Source organism: Pristis pectinata, chromosome 5 (assembly GCF_009764475.1).
Source record: "Pristis pectinata isolate sPriPec2 chromosome 5, sPriPec2.1.pri, whole genome shotgun sequence".
In the NCBI taxonomy this organism is placed as follows: Eukaryota; Metazoa; Chordata; class Chondrichthyes; order Rhinopristiformes; family Pristidae; genus Pristis; species Pristis pectinata.
Genome location: NC_067409.1, coordinates 111,983,520 through 111,997,155, shown reverse-complemented (window position 1 = coordinate 111,997,155; position 13,636 = coordinate 111,983,520). Strand labels below are relative to the sequence as shown.

The 13,636-nt window shown below is 44.0% G+C and overlaps 1 protein-coding gene across 3 annotated transcripts in view; it reads right to left on the bottom strand.

Annotated features, from left to right (window-relative positions):
• The window catches only part of top2b (DNA topoisomerase II beta), a 95,048-nt gene extending 84,766 nt beyond the window's left edge, over positions 1-10,282 (bottom strand). For all 3 annotated transcript variants that reach the window (XM_052016984.1, XM_052016985.1, XM_052016986.1), the window contains exon 1: positions 9,705-10,282. In XM_052016984.1, coding sequence (XP_051872944.1) covers positions 9,705-9,746 — 42 coding nt within the window. In that variant the 5' untranslated portion in view covers positions 9,747-10,282. The remainder of the gene's footprint in view (positions 1-9,704) is intronic.
• Between the last annotated feature and the right edge of the window lie 3,354 nt (positions 10,283-13,636).

The following is a 13,636-nucleotide window of genomic DNA, read 5'->3' as shown; positions in this document are numbered from 1 at the left end:
AAAGACGGGACAGAAGTTGGCAGAGGGATCATTGATATTAATCCCAGACCCCATGCCATCAGGTCAAATGTGAGCAAGGAAAACATGCTTTGATTACTACCCACCAGTCTCTTCAACAATAAATCAGTATGTCTTCATGTTGACTGTCATTAACTGCCTGGGCCCTCAGTATCTGTCATAATCATAATCATTAAGGGGACCAATAATGGCTTAACATGGAGTGTGAAGATTAATCAGGAACAAACACTAGACTCACCTAAATATTGGGTGCCACAACTGGTCATGAATGGTGGTAACACAGGCGGCCCACGTTTAATAACTGTGGAACCCAGCAGTAAAAGACTAAAGCATTTGCAATCATTTTCAGTCAGAAATGACAAATGAATCATCCATTTAATATTCTCCTGTGATCCCCACCATCATTGATTCCAATCTTCAGCCAATTGAAACCGATTCCACCTGATATAAAGGAATGCCTGGATACAGGGAAATTCATGGACTCCAACAACATCACAGCTACCGTGCTCAAGTCTAAAGATCAGAAGTAGCCAAGCTAGTCTCATATAGCTGCAGCACTGATATCCACCCAATAATGGAATTGGTTTGGGTATGCCCTATCAAAGGCTTTCATCTATCATGTCAGAAGCAGGATTAATCCCTGAAGATTAATTCAATCTGCCGCTTCTCAGATAATGAAACTGTCCATGCTTTCATGCTGCAAAATGTGAAAAACAGTCAGGCTAGGCTTAAAAGTGAAAAGTAGCCACACAAATGAAAAGTAATGGCTATAAAAATGTCTAACTACATTTCTATTGCCAAAACATCCAACATCAAAAACCACAAAGTGGGAGAAGAATTCCCATTGGTCCAGTCAGCTAAACACTATGTCTACACGACTAGACTAGAACTGTTCTGCAGCAAACGTTGATCACCTGCATCCAATAAGCTTTTTAACTACAAGGCACAAATCAGAAATGTGATGGAATACTCTCAATTGTCTTGATGAATCTAGTTCTAATATTCAGGAATCTTATTATTGGGATAAAGCAATGCTCACTATCTAATACTGTGTGCAACCTGTACCATCCGACGCACTGTAGCAATTCATACCTTCCTTGACAACATTGTCCAAATATAGAACTCTATTGGTCAGAGGGACAAAAGTAGCAGGCTCCTGTAAGTTTCCTTCAAACTCTAACAACTTGGAAATATGTCACTGTTGCCGAGACAAATTATTGAAATTGTCTACCTTCACTACTTCTGTGGTTCAAGACAGTAGTTTATCACTACCTGCTCAAGAACATTTAAAGGTAGGCAAAAACTGGCCTTGCTAAAAATGTATATATGCCATCTATGAAAACAAAATATCTTCAACAAATGATACCTGCCCCTTATGGGAAAAAAAAGCTGTATAGTGTTCACCTCTTGTTCCCATCTTGCTTATTCTGTTGTAATACTTCGCTCATTTACTTGAATTCTTCTTTTCAGGTATGATCCAAACGACAATAAAATAGCATCATTCCTTCAAAGCAGTAACAAACAAATTGTAAGGGATGTTGTGTCTGCTGCCTTTGCCTCACAACCAATAGAAGTTGTACATTTAGATGGTATCATCAAGAAAGGTGCTGCAAGTTGCTACAGTGCAAAAAGTGTTGAGAATAAGGGTGATGAACTTGGATCAATACATGGAATTACGATGTTGTGACCATTACAGAGACTTGGCTGTCGCAAGGGCAGGAGTGGCTGCTTGAGGTTCTGGGGTTTAGATGTTTCAAAAGGGATAGGGAAGGGGTTAGAAGAGGTGGGGGGTGGTGGCATTGCTGATCAGGGATAACATCACAGCTGTAGGAAGGGAGGACATCATAGAAGGATCGTCTATTGAGTCAGCGTGGGTGGAAGTCAGAAAGGAAGGGAGCGATCACTCTATTGGGAGTATTCAAAAGGCCCCTAAATAGCTATCGGGACACTGAGGAGCAGATAAGTAGGCAGATTTGTTGGCAGATTTTGGAAAGGTGCAAAAATAACAGGGTTGTTGTCATGGGTGACTTCAACTTCCCTAATATTGATTGGCACCTCCTTACTGCAAAAGGTTTAGATGGGGCAGAATTTGTTAGGTGTGTACAGGAAGGATTCCTGACACAGGCTGACTAGAAGAGAGACCATGCTGGATCTGGTATAAGGCAATGAACCTGGTCAGCTAAAAGACCTCTCAGTGGGCAAGCATTTTGGGGATAGTGACCACAATTCCCTGATCTTTAGCATAGCCATGGACAAAGACAGGAGCAGACATTATGGGAAAATATTTAAGATATCTTTATTAGTCACATGTACATCGAAACACACAGTGAAAGGTATCTTTTGCGTAGTGATTTGGGGGGCAGCCCGCAAGTGTCACCATGCTTCCAGCGCCAACATAGCATGCCCTCAACTTCCTGACCTGTATGTCTTTGGAATGTGGGAGGAAACCAGAGCACCCGAAGGAAACCTACGCAGACACGGGGAGAACGTATAAGCTCCTTACAGACGGCAGCTGGATTTGAACCCGGGTCGCTGGCCCTGTAAAGCGTTACACTAACCGCTACACTGCCGTGCCTGCCCTACCGTGTCTACCGTGCAATTTAATTGAGGAAGGGTAAATTACGATGGTATTAGACAAGAACTTGGGAGCGTAAACTGGGAACATATGCTCTCTGGTAAATGCATTGCAGAAATGTGGAGGTTGTTTGGGGTCCACTTACATGAGGTTCTAGATAGGTTTGTCCCGCTGAGACAAGGAAAGGATGGTAGGGTGAAGGAACCATGGTTAACAAGAGAAGTGGAAGGTTTAGTCAAGAGGAAGAAGGAAGCATACTTAAGGTTTAGGAAGCAAAAATCAGATGGGGCTCTTGAGAGTTATAAGGTAGCCAGGTTGGAGCTTAAGAAGGGACTTAGGAGAGCTAGAAGGGGACATGAGAAGGCCTTGGCGAGTAGGGTTAAGGAAAACTGTAAGGCGTTCTACATGTAATATGTGAGGAACAAAAGGATGATTAGGGTGAGGATAGGACCACTCAGGGATAAGAGGGGGAAAATTGCATCTGGCATTGAAGGAGGTAGGGGAGGTCCTAAATTAATATATTGCTTCAGTGTTCACCAGGGAGAGGGACTTAGAAGAATGTGAGGTTAGCATAGAAAAGCGAAATGTGTTGGAGCATATCAAGATTAAGAAAGAAGCAGTGTTGGAGCTACTAAAAAGCATTAGGATAGATATCCTGTCCCCGGGGTCAGACAGGATATACCCCAAGTTACTATGGGAAGTGAGGGAAGAGATTGCTGGAGCGTTAACAATGAGCACAGGAGTGGTACTAGAGGATTGGAGGATGGCAAACGTTGTTCCATTGTTCAATAAAGGTAAAAGGGATAATCCCGGGAATTATACACCAGTGAGTCTTACACCAGTGGCGGGCAAACTATTAAGTTAAGAAGGTGTATGGTGTGCTAGCCTTCATTAGCCGGGGGATTGAGTTCAAGAGTCAAGAAGTAATGTTCAGCTCTACAAGACTCTGGTTAGATCACATTTGGAATATTGTGTTCCATTCTGGTCACCACATTATAGGAAGAATGTTGAAGCTTTGGAGAGGGTGCAGAGGAGATTTACAAGGATGCTACCTGGGTTGGAGAGCATGTCTTATGAGGAGAGGTTGAGTGAGTTAGGGCTTTTCTCTTTGGCAATAGAGGATAAGAGGAGACTTGATAGAGGTATGTAAGATTATGAGAGGCATAGATAGAGTGGACAGCCAGCATCTTTTTCCCAGGATGGCAATGGCCAATACTAGAGGTCACCCGTTTAAGGTGTGTGGAGGAAAGTTCAGGGGAGATATCAAAGGTAGGTTTTTTCAATATAGAGAGTGGCGGGTGCCTGGAATGCACTGCCAGGGATGGTGGTAAGGGCCGATATGATAGGGTCACTTAAGAGACTATTAGATAGACACATGGACGAAAGAAAGGTAGAGGACTATGGGAGGTGAAATAGAGAGGGGGATAGATTGAAATGGGGATAAGGTTTATATAGGTCGACACAACATCGTAGGCCAAAGGGCCCATACTGTGCTGTATTGTTCTATGTTTTAGTCCATCAGATGGTCATAGTGGAGGAAGCAGATGTTTCAGGCAATGGGTGAGGTGCTGATTATGTCTGTTGCTTTATTTTGGTTTGTACTGAGCTTCGAGTGTTGGAACTATATTCATCCAGGCAACTGGAGAGTGTTTCATCACACTCCTGGCTTGCATCTGTAATTAAAAGGCTTAAAGAAGAATTAGTCCAATTCTTCCAGTTGATGGATTTCAGGTTTTATTTTCTCTAACAATTATCTGATAGGTAAACAACAAACAAGTTGTGCACTCATGTAAGTAGGATTGTATAGATATGATCTCTTCAGCACAAAGACAATCTGCTTACCCAAATTTTCTTATTTGTTGAAAGGAATGCACCACATAAAAATTATCCGAGCCAGGAAAGTCACTGTATTTGTGGTTTGTCAAGATATAATTCATCAATTATGTACACAAAGTATAATTAAAATATTCTATAATCAAATGAAATAAATCTGCTCTTCCCAAGTCCTACTTTTATATTACTGATAACCTGATTGGTAGGTTATAATCCAAGGCAAAAATCTTGCATAATATTACAGGATTAAGCCTGTACACCATTAACATATTCAGAGTTCTTTTTTCCATTCCTAGCATTGCTCAAATACTAGTACTGATCAAAGACAGGCCTATTATGCTTAGTGAGCATCAAGGACCCACATGCAGTGGTCAATATAATCTGATGCCAGCATATGTATTTTGGTTGTCCTTCTACCTCCTTTTCTCCCTTTCATGTACTGTCCCATCATTTTCCATTGTCTGTCACTTCACCTTTCATTTCTTCTCTCTTGAATAAACTACTATGTTTATTTTGTTTTAAGTCTAGGAAGTTTTCATTTAGACTTCTGTACTCTACTGGATTTAGTCCAATTCTATCATAATATTAATTTCATATCCCTGGCATCATCTTGACAAATGTAAAGAAATCCATACTTTGACTGGGGATTTCAGGAAATCAACACCAGACAGGTGAAATGAATGGACACATAGCATGAAAAATTTGAAATGAAGAATGGAACATGAAGCAATCCAAAAAAATAAGTGAGGAAAGGCTACAGCTTTAGATGTGTTGCAAAAACAGAAAGGCTAGAGTTCACTATCACAAATGTTTGAAGACAACAGGGCAAGTTGAAAAGTCTGTTAAAAAAGTGTTCATTTAGAGGCACAGAACACAGGAACAAAGACTGTTATAAAAATGTAAAGCACTTGTTAAACTTCAGCTGGCATCTACTCAAAAGGCTACATAACTTTATGAAGCACGTCAAACTAAGAAAATTTGGGACTGTTATCTTCTCAGATTAGAGGTAGCATAACAAATAAAGTGCTCTGTAGGCAGGAACAAGAGAGAAAAAAATTACTGAGAAATATAGGAGGACAATCTAAAATGTTTCTTCTAGTGGGGAGGTGGGGCAGCTGGAAGGAAAGTCTCACTATGACATTTTAAGAGGGCAAAAAGATGAACAGAGTAGAACATCACAGTTCTACTGTATGAAGCAAGTAACAGTTCCAACTGATTTATTTTGCAATAGCCAAAACACAGGTGAATTACAGCAATCTCTTAATTAGAACAGGTAGGAGTTTAAGCCCTATGTTACATAGGTAATGGTGGTATCCCATCCTTTCCAAGGTCACTTAGTTAAGCCCTTCACCCAAACTGTGATAATGCAGCCAAGGAAACAACATGTCAATTTTTCACTAGCAGCATACCATAACTGCAGTTTGTACCATCTACAAAATCTGTGGCAACAGCTTGTCATGGCTTCTTCAAAAGCACCTCCCAAGTGGTAGAGATAGCAATTTTAGGAGACAAAATCCCACATAAAAGGATGGGTAGCAAAATTGAGGTCATGGAATAATTTTTAAAAAAAGCATGTCAGGAAAGAAAAGGCAAAGAGCTATGGTAAATTGTTGGTTTTCATACCCGTGGATTGCTGACACTTATACTCAACTAGGGCAAGTGCTAGGCCCACAGCTTTTTTGATAGGAAATGGGGGGTAATTTTTTTTTAAATTTGTAAATTACATCAAACTGAGAGGTGTGGTTAAAAAGACTACTAGAAAATGCAGGCTGGCGGAATGGACAGGCATGGCAGAAGAGACTTATAGAAAAATGTGAGATGATTAACTTTTGAAGAAGAACGAAGAAAACCAATGTTGACCAAATGTCAGTGCAAAAGGATGTGCAGAATAAAGAGGGCCAAGGCGGATATGTGCATTAATGGCAATACATGTGCAGTAGGCAGAGCATATTGGATCTCAGACTGTAATCCGAGTAAGGGAATACAGAACAGGGTGATTAAGGAAAAATGATTGAGATGGGGAAAACAACAAGGGACTAGAAATGACTTCAGTGCTCCACAAGCAACCAATGCAGACTCAATGGATTGACCAACTGTGCCAGAAGGATTCTATGTTCCATGGTTCTAAGCAATGAAGTAGTCGAAGTCCCAATAACCAACTAAAAATATTTAGCCATTGATTCAAAGGCCTGTGATTCCTGAGTTAACATCCACATCTGCTAAGGAGCATTCCTAACCCCATTGGCAAATATTCACTATCCAGACTGATTGAATTAATGAATCAGATAAAAACATAAAGCATGATCATCCAGATTTGCTGAATATAGTAAGATGAAGTACTACTAAAATCAGGTAAGGGTGAAATTACATTAAAGAAATTAAGTTGTGGAAAAGTTGAAGCACCATATAAAATGAACTTAAAAATTCAAGGCAGGAGTAGGCTGAAGGCTCAAGACCCTTAAACAAAAAAAAATTGCCTCATCTGCCTTAAATGTGCAACCCCTAGTTTTAGAATCTCCCACAAAAGGTACCATCTTCTCCACATCCACCTTCCCAAGATCCTGAGGGGTAATGCATGTTCCAATCAAGTCACCTTTCACTCCTCCAAATTCCAGCAGACAAAAGCCAAGCCTATCCAAGCTTTCCTCAGAAGAAAAACCCAAGTCCAGGTATCTGTTCTCTGAACTGCTTTTAACATGTTAACATATTTCCTCAAAATAAGGGGATCAATACTGTAAACAGTACTCCTGATGTGGCCTCTCACCAATGCCCTGATGCATAACCTCACTACTCTTGTATTCTCATCATAATAAATGATAACATTCTATTAGCTTTCCTAATGACATGCAGAAACCTGCGTGTTAGCCTATTGAGAATCATACACTAGGACACTCAAATCTCTCTGCACCTCAGAGCTCTGCAGCTTCTCACCATTCAGATAATAGAACAGTACAGCACAGTACGGGCCCATCAGCCCATGATGTTGTGCCAAACTATATGAACACCTCCTCCATGATCAATCTAACCCTTCCCTCCTGCACAGCCCATATCCCTATTTTCCTTACTTCCATGTGCATATCTGAGAGCATTTTAAAGGTCCCTATTGTATCAGTCTCTACAACCACCCCCAGCAGTGCTATTTGATGATACGATTTTTTATTTTTCGTGCCAAAATGGACAATAACATTTACACAAGTATACGTCATTGGACAGATCATTGCCCACTTGTTTAACATTTGTTAACTTCTGTAGATTCCTTATGCCCTCTTGACAACTTACTTTCCTACTTACTTCTGTGTTATCAGCAAATTTAGCAACCATACCTTTGGTGCTTTTATCCAAATCATTAATCATAGAAGGATTGTAACAATCAAGCTGTACATTGCTAAAACAGGATACTGAATATAAGTGAACAGAACCACAACACATACTTTCATAGAACATAGAACAGTACAGCACAGGAACAGGCCCTTCGGCCCACAATGTCTGTGCCGACCATGATGCCAAATGAACCTAATCCCATCTGTCTATACATGATCCATATGTGTCTGTCTAAATGCCTCTTAAATGCCACTATTGTGTCTGATTCCATCACCATCCCTGACAGCGCATTCCAAGTACATACCACTCTGCGTAAGATAAAAGTTGCCACACACATCTCCCTTAAACTTTCCCCCTCTCGCCCTAAACCTATGCCCTCTGGTATTTGACATTTCTACCCTGGGAAAGAGACTCTGACTATCTACCCTATGTCTACCATAATTTAGTAAACTTCTATCAGGTCTTCCATCAGCCTCAAATACTCCAGAGAAAACAATCAAAGTCTGTCCAACCTCTCCTTACAGCTAATACTCTCTAATCCAGACAACACCCCAGTGAACCTCCTCTGCATCCTCAACAGCCTTCCTGTAATGGGGCAACCACAAAACTCCAAATGCAGCCTAATCTAAGTTTTATACAAATACAACAACTTCCTGACTCTCATACTCAATGCCCCGACTGATAAAGACAAGCATGCCATACACCTTCTTTACCACCCTACTTACTTGTGTTGCCACTTTCAGAGAGCCATGGACTTGGATCCCAAGGTCCCTCTGTACATCACTGCTCTTAAGGGTCCTGCCTTTTACTTTGTACATTCCCCTTACATTTGACCTCCAAAAGTGCAACACTTCACATTTGCCCGGATTAAACTCCATCTGCCATTTCTTCACCCATATCTGGAACTGATCTATATCTGCTGTATCCTTTGACAAACTTCTTCACTATCCACAACTCCACCAATTTTAGTGTTGTCTACAAACTTACTAAATCAGCCTATCTAAATTTCCAAGTTATTTAAATCACAGACAAGAGAGTCCCCGTACTGATCCCTGTGGAACACCACTTGTCACAGACTTCTAGTCAGAATAACACTCCTCCACCACTATCCTCTGTCTTCTAAAGCCAAGCCAATTTTGAATCCAATCTAGCAATGTATCTTAATCTTCTGGATCAGCCTATCAAGAGGGACCTTGTCAAATGCTTTAATAAAATCCATGTAGGCAACATCCACTGCCCTACCCTCATCAATCACCTTTGTCCCCTGCTCAAAACACTCAATCAAGTTTGTAAGACATGACCTGCTCCACACAAAGCCATGCTGACTCTCCCTAATAAGACCATGCTTTTCCAAAAGTGAGTAAATCCTATCCGTAAGAATCCTCTCCAATAGCTTCCCTACCACTGATGCAAGGCTCACTGGCCTATAATTTCCTGGATTATCCCTATTGCCCTTTTTAAATAGAGGAAGGACATTGGCTACTCTCCAGTCCTCCAGGAACTCACATTTGGACTAGGCAGTATACAAAAATCCTTATCAAGAAAGTGTAACTTTTAGCATTAACTACATGCTCTTGAGATTTTCACAATGAAAATACTTAATTGATTTTACACAGCCAAAGAGTTTACTCCCTTCCTCTGTCATGTGTAGGTTCCCAATACCGCGGAGCCAAGTTTGAACAAACACCGATTGACAGCTGAGATTAAAGGCAATTGGAAAACTCGTGACAACAAACAAGACTCCCAGCACGTTAAAAATCACGAGCTCTGCGAGGAAACTTCGCTCGTTTCCAAAATAAATGGATGAATCCCGAGCCCAGCACGGTGTTGTGGCTGGACTGACAGCGGCTGGTTGAGCCCCAGGATCCATGCAGGGCGGGCGGGATGGGCCTCCCTTCCCATGGGTCGGGGTGGTTGGGCCCAGCCCATCCCATCCCCGGAGCAGAGGCATACTCACCACCCAGGTCAACCCGCCGGACTCTCCGTCTCCCTTGGACATCTTCCCGAGGGCTGCCTCGCCTGCCCCGCTCAGTTGGCCTTTAAACTGGGACTCACTCCCCCCGCCTGGCTCTCGTTCGCTTCCCCCGGGGGACCCGGCGATGGCTTCAAACCGCCCGATCTTCCAGCCCGGTCCTGCCCTGCACCGCCGTCACATCGGTGACCGCCCGCCCGCTGACCGAGGAGAAAGGGAGCGCGAATGGAGGCTGGAGGCCGATGCCCGCTTGTTCGCCCTGACGGGGGATCGGGGAGCCCGCCTCGACTGCGAGGCCGCCGGTCTCCCGGTGGGTGTTGACGGGTGGACCAAGGCAGCTTCTCCTTCTTCCCGATCGTCGCCTTCGAGCAGCTGCCAACGCGTAAACAAAATGCCGGCGCTGAAGGCGCTCCGCCGGCTCCCCACAGATAAAATGGAGGATGGTTTAAAATCTCATGGCGGGCGGGCCGTTAATTCAAACGCCTCAACCGCCGCTCTGACGCGGCCAGCCGCAGACAATGGGAGAGCGAGAGGAGGCTGCAGCGCGTCGGTGGTCGCCGCCGCCGCCGTCCGTGTCCCCCCCCCACCCTCCCACCCCGCGCAGCCCCGGCTCCGCTCACACCCGCCAACCGACCGGCCGACGGACAACCGGCCGCCTCCTCCAATCACCTGCCTCCGTCTTCACCGGCGCCCTCGGCCGCCTATCAGCGGTCCCGTTCCGGCGTGACGTCCCCTCCCTCCCCGAAGCCCTGGGGAGCAGAAGGAGCTGGGTGCGAGCGATGGCGGGGCTGAGGTAGGCGGCCGGCCCGGCGACGTGCTGCAGCTGCTTCAGCAGCAGCGTGTGAAGGGGGTCAGCCCTGCTTACACTCTCTGTAATCACCCGCAAACGCAACAGGAGGCAAAATATTTCCAGCGGCGTTGGACAATGGAAAAGTTCTCTTTTGTACCCTCCTCTCATGGGTTAGTTGTTCCAACCACACCGCCCTACATCTGGGGAGCAGGAGTTACTGCCTTCCCTCAGCAGCTAGAGCAGAACAGTAGAGCACAGGGTGGTGTGACAAACGAATTAAATTAGTCATCAAATGCCCAACTAAACTAATCCCTCCTGCCTCCCTAACGTCCATATCCCTCCTGCCTCCCTAACGTCCATATCCCTCCTCCTGCCTCCCTAACGTCCATATCCCTCCATTCTCTGCACGTTCAAGATTTATTAGTCACACGCACAGCGAGACACACAGTGAAATGCACCTTTTGCGTAGAGTGCGCTGGGGGGCAGCCCGCAAGTGTCGCCACGCTTCTGGCACCAACATAACGTGCCCACAACTTCCGAACCCGTACGTCTTCGGAATGTGGGAGGAAACCGGAGCGCCCGGAGGAAACCCACGCAGACACGGGGAGAACGTACAAACTCCTTATAGACAGTGGCCGGATTTGAACCCAGGTCACTGGCGCTGTAAAGCGTTACGCTAACCGCTACACTACTGTGCCTGCCTATCTAAAAGAGCCTCTTAAACACCTCTATCATATTTGCCTCCACCACCAGCCCTGGCAGCATATTCCAGGCACCCACCACTCTGTGTGGGGAAAAAAAACTTGCCCCGCACATCTCCTTTGAGGAGTGTATCCTTGATATGTAATCCAAGAACATGGAGTCAGTTTTTTTTCCACATCCATATGAGATCCGCACAGCCTGGAGGCTCCATCTCCCCAGCAGTCCGATGTTCCAGTTTCCAATAAACAGATGAGGATGGTCGAAAATCGTCTATTCTAGAAACAGCTTAATTCATTCAGTCAAATGCATTCTGCAAGCCGTCATAGATCAGTACAGCACAATACAGGACACTCGGCCCACAATGTTGTGCCGACCTTTAAACCTCGTCTAAGACTATCTAATCCATTCCTCCCACATATCCCTCTATTTTAAATTCCTCCATATGCTTATCTAGTAATCTCTTGAATTTGACCAATGTACATGCCTCCACCACCACCCCAGGCAGCGCATTCCATGCCCTAACCATTCTCTGGGTTAAAAAAACCTTCCTCTTATATCTCCCTTGAACTTCCCACCCATTACTTTAAAGCCATGCCCTCCTGTATTGAGCATTGGTGCCCTGGGAAAGAGGCGCTGGCTGTCCGCTTTACCTATTTCCTGTTAATATTTTGTACACCTCTGTCATGTCTCCTCTCATCCTCCTTCTCTCCAAAGAGTAAATAAAGCCCTAGCTCCCTTAGTCTCTCCTCATAATGCATACTCTCTAAACCAGGCAGCATCCTGGTAAATCTCCTCTGCACCCTTTCCAATGCTTCCACGTCCTTCCTATAATGAGGCGACCAGAACTGGACACAGTACTCTAAGTGTGGCCTAACCAGAGTTTTATAGAGCTGCATCATTACCTCGCGGCTCTTAAACTCGATCCCTCAACTTATGAAAGCTAACACTCCATAAGCTTTCTTAACTACCCTAGCCATCTGTGAGGCAACTTTCAGGGATCTGTGGATATGGACCCCCAGATCCCTCTGCTCCTCCACACTACCCAGAATCCTGCCATTAATTTTGTACTCTGCCTTGGAGTTTGTCCTTCCAAAGTGTACCACCTCACACTTCTCCGGATTGAACTCCATCTGCCACTTCTCAGCCCAGCTCTGCATCCTATCAATGTCCATCTGCAATCTGACAATCCTCTACACTATCCACAACACCACCAACCTTTGTGTTGTCTGCAAACTTGCCAACCCACCCTTCTACCCCCTCATCCAAGTCATTAATAAAAATCACAAAAAGCAGTGGTCCCAGATCTGGTCCTTGTGGGACACCACTAGTCACAGCCCTCCAATCTGAATGCACTCCCTCCACCACAACCCTCTGCTTTCTACAGGCAAGCAAATTCTGAATCCACATGGCCAAGCTTCCCTGGATCCCATGTCCTCTGACCTTCTGAAGAAGCCTACCATGTGTCATGTAGCCCATCAAGCTCTCCAACTACTAGCTCAGGGTCCCCAGTCTTAGTTTACTGTCCCATTCTAAAATGCTTTGAGATAACACAAGTAAATATAGACAAATCGTAAATCATACAAAATGAACAGTTTTGAAGAACTTTACTACATACTGTTATGTCAAATGAAATACAATAACCTTAAACTTTTATATGTTGTGTCTACAAGTAACAACATGGAAGCAGGACTTTGGGCCCAAACATTTTGCTGAAACTTAATTTATACAAGAAAATAGCCTTAATTTTAATAACTCTCCTTTTCTAATTATCCATTTATTCTTCTTTCCGTCATTTGCCCATTTCGGTGTTGCCCTTTATATTAGCTACCAGCCGATCTTGGTGAACTGAGACTGTAATGCTGCCTGTTCAGTAAAGAATGATCCTAACTAAAGGCCAATGTACACTTTAATTGAAATATCCACTAAAAATGTGTGGGACCGGCAGGTGACAGGTGGATCCAGGTGAGGGGAGGAGTGATAGGCAGGTGGGCGAGGGGGAGAGTGGGAATGATGCAAGAAGCTGGGAGGTGATAGGTGGAAGTGACAAAGTGCTGAAAAAGATGGAATCTGAGAGGACAGGTCAGTGGACCATGGAACAAATCCTTGCACGACAGTTTGTGTTTCAGATAAGATTCATAAAGTGATAAATCACAAAAGGAAGCATTAAGATCAAGCTTAAGATTCTTAAAGATATAGCTGGTTGGCAGATGGTGTAATAACAGGAATTATAGGGTAAAAGCAAATAAATCACCTGAATGGAAATGAAAAACCTTGAAATATTCAGTAGGTCCGGTAGCATCTATGGGACGGGGGTGGAGATAAACAAAGTAGAGTTTCCAGCAATTTCTGTTTCTATTTTCCCTTTTCAGCTTCTGCACTTTCTTGCTATTGGTAATTTTAAATGGTGTAACTTGGGTGTTCATGG